This window comes from Mirounga angustirostris, unplaced genomic scaffold, assembly GCF_029215605.1.
Source record: "Mirounga angustirostris isolate CCGP_5_RB_7025 unplaced genomic scaffold, mMirAng1.0.hap1 SCAF_136, whole genome shotgun sequence".
NCBI classification, from domain to species: domain Eukaryota; kingdom Metazoa; phylum Chordata; class Mammalia; order Carnivora; family Phocidae; genus Mirounga; species Mirounga angustirostris.
Window position 1 is genome coordinate 105380 of NW_026991844.1, and position 12214 is coordinate 117593.

Here is a 12214-nt window from a genome sequence, read left to right on the forward strand (position 1 = left end):
TCTGGTTAAAAATGGCAGAGAGACTACAGGTCTATTTCCTCCTCCTCACATCCATTCTAGCCACTGGTCTTTCTGTTACTCAAACACTAGGCCTACTTCCACCTCGGGACCCTCACACTTCCTGTTTCTTGTTGGACTCCCCCAGAAGTGCATGGTACTTGTCCCCTCACTTCCTGAAGGTCTTCACTCAAATAACCCCTTCTCACAGAGGTCTTCTCCTTATCAAAATTGCAATATTCCCAATATATCCTAGTCCCATTCCCTGCTTTACTGTTCTCCAACACACTTACCACCATTTGACACACTATACATTTTATTACCCTTTTTTTTGTCGGGTCACTCTGTCCAGAATAAAAGACCCAGAAGGATTTTTGTCATTCTTATCACTACTTTACCTCCAGTATTACAACATTGCCTGGCAAACATCAGGCACTGATATAGTATGTACTGAAGGAACAGCTCTGTGATGCCTTGGTATAGAAACAAGGGAAATTAGAAACACTAAAGAAGTCACTGTGGTGGAATGGAAGCAAGGAAACACAATGGCTACAAAAGGAGGTTAGAACAGGAAGCAGAGACCAGATTAGTCAGGGTTAAGGAGCCATGCTAAGAATATTATATTCTGGGGCATCTGGGTGGCTCAATCAGTTAAGCATCTGCCTTCGGCTCAGATCATGATCCCAGGGTTCTGGGATCGAGCCCCACATCAGACTCCCTGTTCAGCGGGGAGTCTGTTTCTCCCTCTTCCCCACCCCTCGCTTGCACGCTCTCGCTCTCTCAAATAAATAAAATCTAAAAAAAGAATATTATATTTTAGCCTTTTGAAAATAGGAAAGAGGTTCTCATATGAGCAAAACATTAGTAGATTTAAGTCTTAAAATGCTATTTTGGATGCTAGATGGTTATTAAATTTCAGTAGGCAATAGTTCAGGATGAATTAAGAGACTGCTAGAGTCTACAGTAAAACTACTATACCTAACAGACTACTATAATAGTAGGTAGGGGCACCCTGAAAATTCAAACACATCCAGAGGAGTACAAAAATTTGTCAGGACTTTAGATAGAAAAACTACAAAAGCTCAGAATTAGTAGATGAATTAGTAAACTTATCATGCTCCATGGTAACCAGTGGTTTAGTTGTTGATAACCCCCTCTAAATTCCTTCAGAGGGAAGACCATATAATAAAAGTACCAGTAGCTATAATAATGTGATCATTATCCTCTTGGCACTCTTCTAAGATCACTGTGCAATAATTCATTTAACTTCAACATGACCATATGCACTAGGTACTTTATCATCTCTATTTAACAGAGGAAGAAACTGAGGCACAGAAGGACAAAGCAACTTACCCAAGGTCACATTACTAGTAAGTGCCATCTGCTCCAAAACCCACATTCTCAGTCACTTACTATGCTGCCTTGATTTTAATGTATGTATATCATTTTTCTTTGTATACCCAACACCTATACACTGCCTAGCATAAAAATCCTTAATAAATGTTTCATGAAATAAACAAATACATGAACTTTAGTTTATCCCCTGCCTACTCTACTTTATATGTCCCTGTTTTGTCTTTCTCCAATCCAACTGCTTCTTCGGCCTTCCCCTCATCCATACATCCTCTCCTACAAACAGTATCCCATAAGCTTAAAAAAATTGTTTTTTACCCTCTTACTGCTAGGTCAAACAGAATGTCTACTTAGGCACCTGGGGAGTCAGACACCTGCCTTCATTATTTCAACAGACATTCTCATTCTTAGTACATCATTTTAGAAGTGTTTGTTTTAACCAAGAATGTATCCATGTGGGTGGTCTAAATGCATCAAAGGCAGGCTGACCCCTTAGAAAACAATTTTCTTTCTTCTTTTCCTGTAAATATTTATTCTACATGGGCAGCTGTTTTTTTTTTTTTTTTTTCCAGTGGGATAAAGCCAGACTCCTTTTTCTCAGTTATCTCCCCAAAAGCATTTTGGAATTTCATGCAAAATATTAAAATTAATAAATAAAATAAAATATAAAACTTAAATATCCCGACAGATGGTCTAATATGATGGCTTTTATAATCATTAAAGACAGATGCTTCTCTATGTCTCCTAAACCTAGACTTTTGATTCTGCATACTCTGAGTTTTACTCACTAAATAATCCGGAAGGAGATACCATTTCCCAGGGGTGAGGAAACATGAGAAGAAAACAAAAAGGGATAAGATAGGATGCTATCATACATGAATATATACAAAAACGTAACTTGTCACATTCAAAGAAATGACTGAAGGTAAAGCAGGTAAAACATTTTTCACTGACTCTTAACTGCCAAGCCCAGAAAAAGAAATGTGTTCAAATGCCAAATATAAGCGTTCTATATGCTTAACTCCAAGAACTTGAGTACAGATATATATATAGTTTGAAAAAAATTTATTGCTACAATAAAACTCCACATTAAAAAATTTTAAATTTACAAATCTCTCAAACTGACATGCCCTCAGAACCAATTTAAATTCAAATAGTTCACAGGATTTACAAGGCAATTTTTTCAGAAGACAGAGAAGTTTTACCATTATAACAAAAATGTTACCTGTGGGAGGGCACCATAATTCCAGATATAACCCTTGTGAGGAAAGATATTCGCCACATAGCGTAGCTTGCCATCCTTTGTATCTTGTTTAATGGGATTCAATGGCTCCTTTGTGGCAATCTAAGTAGATCATGGAAAAAAGGGGAGAGGAGGATGAGCAATGATTAATCCTATATTCAAACTGTATATTTTAAATCTGTCTGCTATTATCGGGCTAAATATTTATATTCCAACTTACTGATCAAAGATACTTTAAAATAAATTAAGCTCTTATTTCTACTTTACAGTATTGTGTAAGAAAAAATGTCTGAAAACATGGGATTATATATTTAGGCACTCTATTATATATGCACTCGTTTCTAACACAAATAATAGAATGACTGAAATAGCAAAAGGATAAAGATTAACCTACTTGCTTTTTGAGACTAATTTGGGTGTCTTACCATCAACCTTATGATAGTAAGTTTAACTTAAAAGATTTTCACCGAGTCATTTCATTTCAGTTACCTTTCTATCAAATATACTCAGACTACCTTGCAAAAAAAAAAAAAACTATCCCATAAAGTATAACTGAAGCCATTTTTGAATGAATAAACACTGCTTAAATTAGGTAGACTCTCACAGATTCTTGATTCTATACCTAACTGAGATAGAAAGTAGCCAGAATGCTGAAATATTCTGAAGGAAGACCAAAAAAAGAATCTATTTTTTATACTTTTCCCTATTAAAATATTAACCAAAACATGCTACTAGGACCTGGTGAAATTACTGGCAATTCTCTAAATACAGATTCTGAAAAAAATAAAATAAATAAATAAATAAATAAATATAAATTCTGAAAAACATACATCTATATAACAATCCTTAATTAAAATACTTGAGGGGTGTCCTGGGTGGCTCAGTCAGTTAAATGCCCAGCTCTTGATTTTCGCTCAGGTCATGATCTCAGTATCCTGAGACTGAGCCCCGCGAGGAGTCTGCTTGAGATTCTCTCCTCTCCCTCTGCCCTTCATTCCGCCTGCACGTGCTCTCTTGCGTGCATGTATGTGGGTGCTTGCATGTTCTCTCTCTCAAATAAATACATAAATAAGATCTTTTAAAAAAAATATAATACTTGAAATAATACTTGCCATCACACCCAAAGCTATAGGACAAGACTTAAATAACTAAAGAAACTAAGTACCATAAACTAAATTTCACTCAGAACTATAAGGAATCTTACCTAACTGAAGATGGAACATTAAAATTCTGAAGGGCAAAAGCGAAGTTCCTGATAGGCTCATGTCTCAAGGAAAAGATAAAAAAAAAAGGTAACCAGGGGAACAGCAGATGCCCTCAGATACAGCACTTACAAATCAGGAGTTGGCCAGGAAAATGCTTTCATTTCTGGTAGAGTAAAATCTAAAGTACAGGTTAGTGCTCAGAAACTAAACTTGCCATCAGTCCCAAATAAATATGTTTCAATTATATCTGTGAACAAAATACATCTCAGAATCTGTTTAAATAAACCTTGAAAATGTTTGTTCTTTTCAAAGACAGAGGAGTCAAAGAAAATTAAATAAATATGTGTATAACAAACCAGAGAGACAAAAATGGAAAACACTCTTTTTTAAAGTGTAAATTCAGCCTTGAATAATATTTTGCTATTTGAGAACTAGATTCGAAGTTCACAAAAATGTTTTCAATTGTTTTTACCATAAAGAAGTTTGTCGACCATCCCAAGTTCAAAATATTGCCAAACAACTTGAAACAAAGTTTTTATATCATTAATTATAATTTCCACTTGATGGTAAAAGAATATATCCATACCTCCATTTTAGCATTTGTCCACCGAGGTACTTCTACAACCATATTAAACAAATTCTGCAGTTAAAAAAAAAAAAAAGAGGTAATTTTGAAAATTTTACCTATCTTTCATCATTTATCTTTTGTGCAAGAATGCTGTAGTTTCTTTCCCCACAAAAACGTGGGGAGACTTCATCTTACATCTGCATATGCCTTAAATTTCTTCTGAAAAATTAGAGAAGTTATCTACACCACAGCAGGATTTAAACCATCATGTCACATGAACACTACTGCACTGATAGAAGTTGCTATATTTCACCTTCACAGTGTAGTGACAGAACTAGAATGGAGTCAGGTAACTTGTTTCAATTTTTATTTTCCAACTAAAACAACAGAAGTGAGAGACAGGGTCCATCATGTAAGCTAAAGTCTCATTTTTCCAACCTGTAAAGTAAGTGTAATAATCTGTCCTACTCACTACACAAGGTTGTAATAAAGATCAATTATATAATTTAAATGAAAATACACAAAAAATTATGAAGTAAAATATTTTGAAAATCACAAAGCAATATTTAAAGACAAGTTATTATGATCATAATGTAAAATTAAGGCGTTTGGCATAGGTAAGTATCAAGTTTAAAAAGAGTCAGACTGATGCCTTTCTACACTTAGCTTATCTAAGATTTCTGATTCCCTAAAGTTACAAAAGGACCATTGCTTTTTTTTTTTTTTTTATCATTTTTGAACTTTGCAGAGTATTTAAAGCAAAAGAGACTCTAGGTCAATGGTGAGTAAAAATAATTGTCTACAGTACTTAGGAATACAAGTCTATAATTTCCTGTAGTTTAGGCCTTACAAAGAGGAAGTCTCAAGGTTAAAGTTGACTTGCATGCCACTTGGATATCAGTAACTAACAACTTACCATCGGAAAGTAATGGTTTAAAACAGGGCTACACCAAGTGTGGTCAAGAACCAGAGCTAATCTGCAAGTTCACTGCTACTGGTTCATTTAGAAACATTTATAGCAATTTGATGGAGTCATTTTTAGGTGTACTGAACCTTGAATTACACTTCCCTAATAATTCATTTTTATTGTATTTTTAAAAGTATCAGTTCACAATAGATCAGAAATAAACCAAAAAACGAATCCTTTAGCACAGATCATCTGAGAAAGCAGTGATTAAATACACTTATTCTCAATTGTGCTATGCATCAAAATCACAAGAGCGTTAGTCAATTAAAAAAAAAAAGGTTTCCTAGAGCCCACCTCCCACATATTTGAATTCAATAGTTTTAGGATGGAGCCAGGGCACTGCTTATTTTTAAAAGCTCTGTAAGCAATTTTAATATGCAGCCAGAGTTGCAAACCTCTGGCTTACAACACTGCTAAACAATATCTGGGGGCTTAGTGAAACATGTATGCTATTAATTCAAAGAATGCCATTTACACAATTAAATATAAATATAAATTGAGCCACAAAAGCAATGATGGTTGTTAAGTTTTTCTAGTTAAGACTAAAGTTTACCAATGACAGAAATGCATATCCATGACTAAATAAAGAACAAAGCCAAGAATGAGTTCTCAACAATTGCTCCTTAGAAGTATATCTCATACCTATCTTAGAAACCTTATACACAGTCTTGCTGTTACGTTTCATTTTCTATGCTCTTTTATGAGGTACCCCGGCACCTGCTTAAATATGTCTCAAGTAGCTGTTAAAAAGAAAAACCTAAGTAAATGGCAGATGTTCACATAATTTATTCATCCCTGAAAGCCTGGCTATAAGAGAACAAATGCATACAGATGAATCCCCAGAGGTGACAGAGAAGACCAGGCTAGTCACAACTGTTTTACACAATGACACCCACCAAAACCACTCACAGAGACTTGAAATAGGCCAAAAGAACAAAAGATAAGGTTTGAATTTTAAGCCTGCAAACCATCTCTCCTTCATCACTTGTTCCTGATCTCTGAAGAGCCAATCTCCAGCCTGCTTTTCTTCTCTCCAGCTAAAATGCATATTACCTGTAATTTTTTAAAGCCAATGTTAGTCTGGTTCTCCTAAGATTACTGTTAATTATAAATCAGTAATGGTCTGCTAAAATTTACTGGAAAATCACAAAGATACGAGGGGACACATTTCAAGTGAGAAAGCTGGGTACGAGCAAGAACCATTTACCTCCTCCTTCAGGGGTTTTCTTTCTCTCCACTTTTCCCTTCTATTTTTATTGCAAAAACCAAAAAGAAAAACTCATTAAGATATGAAAAAAGTCAGTAAATTTTATATACTTTGGGAAAAAATGGGAGGAAATCACCCTTCTTTCCTCTAACTCTTAAAAGATCAAATAAATTTTGGACAGCAAAGGCAACAAAAGCAAAAATAAACAAGCTAAACCATCAAACTAAAACCTTCTGCACAGCAAAGGGAACAATTAACAACATAAAAAGGTAACCTATAAATGGGAAAAAATATTTGTAAGTCATATATCTGACAAGGATAAATATCCAAAGCACAAAGAACTCATGCAACTCAACAGAAAAAAAAAAAAAAAAAAAAAATATGATTAAGAAATGGACAGAGGGGGCCCCTGGGCGGCTCAGTCAGTTAAGTGACTGACTTGGTTTCTGCTCAGGTCATGATCTCAAGGGTCCTGAGATTGAGCATGGCGGCAGGCTCTGCACTCAGCAGGGATTCTGCTTGGGACTCTCTCCCTCTGCCCCTCCCACCATTTATGTGAGCACATGCATGCACGCTCTCTTTAGCTCTCTCAGATAATCTTTTTTTTTTTTTTTTTTAAAGATTTTATTTATTTGACAGAGAGAGAGACAGTGAGAGCAGGAACACAAGCAGGGGGAGTGGGAGAGGGAGAAGCAGGCTTCCCACTGAGCAGGGAGCCCGATGTAGGGCTGATCCCAGCACCCTGGGATTATGCCTGAGCTGAAGGCAGACGCTTAACAACTGAGCCACCCAGGCGCCCCTCAAATAAGTAATCTTTAAAAAAAAAATGGGCAGAGGAACTGGATGGATGGTTTTCCAAGAGACACAGTCAAAAGGTACATGAAAAGGTGCTCAACATCACAATTACCAGAGAAATGCAAATCAAACCACAATGAGGTTATCACCTCACACCTGCTGGAATGGTTGTCATCATCAAAAGACAAGAAATAACAAGTGTTGGTGAGAATGTGAAAAAAGGGGAATGCTTGTGCATAGTGGGTGGGAATGTAAATTGCTGCAGTCACTACAGAAAACAGAATTGCAGTTTTTCAAAAAAAGAAAAACAAAGCTATCATATAATCCAGCAATCCTACTTCTGGATATTTATCCAAAGAAAATGAGGGGCGCCTGGGTGGCTCAGGAGGTTAAACATCTGCCTTTGGCTCAGGTCATGATCCTGGGGTGCTGGGATGGAGCCCCACATTCCTCTCCCTGCTCGGCAGGAAGCCTGCTTCTCCCTCTCCCTCTGCCTGCCACTCCCCCTGCTTGTGCTCTCCTGCTCTCTGTCAAATAAATAAATAAAATCTTTAAAAAAAAAAAAAGACAATGAAAACAGGATGTTGAAGAGATATCTGCACTCTCATGGTCACTGCAGCATTATTCACAATAGCCAAGATACAGAAACAATCTAAATGTCCGTCAATGGATGAAAAGATAAAGAAGATATGCTTCATATATACAATGGAATATTATTCAGCCATGAGAAAGAAGGAAACCTGCCATTTGTGACAACATGAGTGGACTGTTAGGGCATTATTCTCATTGAAATAAGCCAGAGAAAGATAAATACTGCATTGTACCACTTTTATCTGGAAGGAAGGGAGGGAGGGAGGGAGGGAGGGAGGAAGGAAGGAAGGAAGGAAGGAAGGAAGGAAGGAAGGAAGGAAGGAAGGAAAGAAAAAAAGAACGACCGAGAGAGAGAGAGAGAGAGAGAGAAGGAACGAACTCACAGAAACAGAGAGTAGAAAAGCTGTTGCCAAGGGCTTGGGGTTGGAAAAAATGGGAGAGAATTATATATAAATAAACACATAAGCTATAGACTCAAATCAGGCAGTCTCTGACATATGAACCATGTTCTAAGAACTAAATTTTAAGTTGGCTGTATGGATTCAGAATACATTTTTCCTGCCAAAAAAAAAAAAAAAAAAAAAACTACTTCCAGGTTAATACACAAAGTCTCCATGAACCTATAAAGCCTCGAAGCCCTCAATATCTATTCACCCCCATCTAAGGCAGTGGTTCTCAAACTTCAGTGTGTAGAGGATGCCCTGAAACACTTGTTAAATATGTGGACTAACCAGTCCCCATCAAGCAGATTCTGATTTAGTAGATATGGAATAAGCCCTGGAATCTGAAATTTTAACAAGTGTTCTATGTTATTCCAACATAGACAGTTTAAGGACCATTTTAACAGACACCAATTTAAGAAAATACAATATGGATGGCAGGCAAAGCTGGTAGGGATTAAACAGCACTCGCAGCTATTTCTGGAAGTAGATTCAAAGGCTGGGGTCCTAAGTTTTAGTTGGAGTAGAGAAAAAAATGGAAATAAGGTTAACGGGAAAAGAAGGCTGAGGAAGGTGGCAGGAAAAACTGGCATCAGCAAGATAAAAAGGCATCAACAGCATGAGATGGGATGGCAGGCATCAATCAAATGTTCAGGTCCTAAGTCAAGAACTATTAAAGGTTTGACAGTCACATATTTAAAAGATATATTTAGAACACATTTATTTTAGCATATAGTTGGTGTAACTTTGTTTCTCCTCTATCCCCAAAAGACTTGTTCCTGAATTCTAAAACAGCCTCTCAAACCACCTTTTCCCTTAAAATAAAAAAATGATAAACTGACCAATTCTCATAAAGTACCTTTACTTTAGACTATCTACCATGATAAATAACTTGCAACTAAAATCTGGGTTCATTTCCTGATTCTCTCTGGCTCTTCACTTATAAAATGAAATGGTAAGGAGGTTCCTAGAGTAGTCAGATTCATAAACAGAAAGTAGAACAGTAGTTACCAGGGGTTGGGCAGAGCAGGGAATGGAGAGTTTGTGTTTACTGGGTAGAGTTTCAGTTTGGGAAGATGAAGAAGTTCTGGCGATGAATGGTGGTGATGGCTGCACAAGTGAAAGTATTATAATTAAACTGAACTGCACACTTTAAAAACTGTGCAATAAATGGTAAATTTTATTTTCGGTATATTTTACCACAAGAAAAAAAAGTGAAACAGTAAGATCATCCCTAGCTTCCTTAAACAGGTACTAGAAGAAAAAAAAAAACAGAGAATGCACACAAAAACCTTGTAGGGGGGAAAACCTTAGAAGCATTTTACAAACGCAAACTATAATCAAGGTCTTGAATGGACAACAGAAGTGACTCACAAAAATAAAAACCTTTAGATATACCTCATATTCATCATTTCGTGCTCTCTTTGTAGGAATGCCATTTTCCTATAAAAGAAAAGATGGTATTTGTAATTTTAATATTTCAGCAAAGAATACAGCTGCATTGCAAAGCAGTGAAAGTAAGCCTACTACAGAGACATTCCACTACAGAGGCTGCCCAGAAACCTGATTCAACAAAGAACCTACCAAATGCCCAGTTCCTTTTCTCTCAGCATTTGCATCCCCAGTGCCTGAGCATTAAAGTGTTTCATAAAATAAATTATCAGAAAAGCTAAATCTCTTTCAAGTATATTTTCCTAGTTTTTATAAAACAATCAAAGGCTCTGTTTGGTCTTTAAGGAAAGACTATCAGTTTCCAGTGATTACACTTAAAACAGTCATTTCATTATTGAAATGAAACTCTAGGGAGTGTGACTAACAAGCCATGAAAGTACTCAGCTGCACCTCCTGCCTGTGAATTCCACCAAGGTGTGATTACTACGCCTCCATCAAGCACTTCCAAATTAAAACAGAGTATGTGATGGGTTGGGAAGAAAAATTATGCCATTCACAAATGCTCACACTTCTATGTAACTTTTACACACCAAAAAAACCACTACTGAAGGAAAAAATACCACATCCCAAAGTACAAGGTGCAACCATTATGGCTGAGGATGGGGGAAGCCTATCCACACAACCACTGTGTGTACCAATCTCCACATGCCCAGAATTCACTGGCTTATCCTGTTGTTATTTTGCCCCGCCCCACTCTCAACTTTGCCTAACCCCAATCTCACATTCCCCAAACCCCATTCTCTTTAGGCAGAATATCATGCCCATTGGGATGCTTCTAGTCCACTCTTTGCTCCAGCTCCACCCTTACCTACTCCATGATTCCCCAAAATATTAATATTACTATTATGCTAAGTAAACAGATTTTGTTATGGTACACCCCCACATGAAGAAGCACCGACCAACCCCTCCTTCTTTCATTACCCTATTCTAGTTTTATAGCACTTAACATTATTGATTGACTTGTTTTCTGGTTGTCTGTCTCCTCCAGTTGAGTGTGAACGAGCTCTCACAGCTATCTAATTCACCACTGCAACCCTAGTGCCTGGAATGCTGTCTAGCTCATAATGCTGCAATGACTGTTTATTGAAAGAATAAATTAATTAATAAATGAATAAGTGAATGCATGCACTTTTGGCCAAAAGTGAGGTGAGGTGTTAGGAGACATGAGATACTCGGGTTGGACTGTTCATTGGCCAAAACAAAACAAAACACATGGGGGGAACACACACACACACAGTAAAACGAGAGTTCTTTCTGCTCTGTCTTTGGCTTCCCTCTCTCTCCAGATTGTATGCCCTCCTGTCCTGTAGCTAAATACTACTTAGAATTAATGAGTTGGAAGGATTACAGAAGAGCAATTAAGAATGCAACCTCTGCAGTCAGAGCACCTAAATTCATATCCCACCTCCCACCTCAGAGAACAGATCTGTGACCATGGGCAAAGCACTGAACCTCATTAACAAAGTAAGTGTAATAACAGTAGCCCTAGCCGTACTCAGAAAATGCAAGTCAAGCTCTGAGCACAGTGTCTGGATAAGCACCATGAGCATTCAATAAATCTTCACTATTATTTTCCCTGTTGGCCATCATATTGACAGTCCAGTCCTCTGAAGGGCTGGAAGCAGCACAAATCCCACCTCAGTGTTTCATAATCTTCCTCCTGGAAGGATCCTATTCTTATACTAATTCTAATTCATGAAGGAGGCTTACAATCCTGTTATGACAACTCTGTTGTCCTTCTTGACTTCCAACCTCATTCTTTCCTTGAGATGTTTCCCCAAAAAGCATTTTGTGATATTAGAAGTATATATATCCACCCCCAAAGCAAGTTAAAACAATACCTCTGTTGAGTCCACCTTCAGAGGAATATCATGAAAGGGGGAAATGTAGTGACCAGCTACATTCTCTGCAAAGAAAAAAACAAAAACAAAATAAAAATACAGAATTAAAACATTAGAATATCCCGTTCTTTAGAACAATTATATCCTTATCCACTTTTAAACTTTTTAAAAAAGTGTTTAAAGATTTTTCAAATTAACCTTAACTCTGAATTTAAAGTTTAATTCAACTTTTAAAATTTGCCCCAATATGATGACCAAAGAGAATACATACCAAATAAACCGTATTTTGGTTTGCCGAAATACTTTACAGTTGACCCTTGAACAGCGTAAGTTTGAACTTCATGGGTCTACTTATACACGGATTTTTTTTTAGATACAATACAGTACTGTAAATGTATTTTCTCTCCCTTATGATTTTTTTGTTTTTTGTTTTTTTAAGAGTTTATTTATTTGACAGAGAGAGAGAGAGAAGGAACACAAGCAGGGGGAGTGGGAGAGGAAGAAGCAGGCTTCCCGCTGAGCAGGGAGCCCAATGCAGGGCTCGATCCCAGGACC

The 12214-nt window shown here is 36.9% G+C and overlaps 1 protein-coding gene across 1 annotated transcript in view; it reads right to left on the reverse strand.

Moving 5' to 3' along the window:
* Positions 1–11757, reverse strand: part of PPA2 (inorganic pyrophosphatase 2) — a 66519-nt gene extending 54762 nt beyond the window's left edge. The window contains exons 1-4 of the mRNA XM_064583911.1: positions 11660–11757; positions 9765–9809; positions 4385–4438; positions 2576–2695 (exon numbers count right to left, since the gene is read on the reverse strand). Coding sequence (XP_064439981.1) covers positions 2576–2695; positions 4385–4426 — 162 coding nt within the window. The 5' untranslated portion in view covers positions 4427–4438; positions 9765–9809; positions 11660–11757. The remainder of the gene's footprint in view (positions 1–2575; positions 2696–4384; positions 4439–9764; positions 9810–11659) is intronic.
* Between the last annotated feature and the right edge of the window lie 457 nt (positions 11758–12214).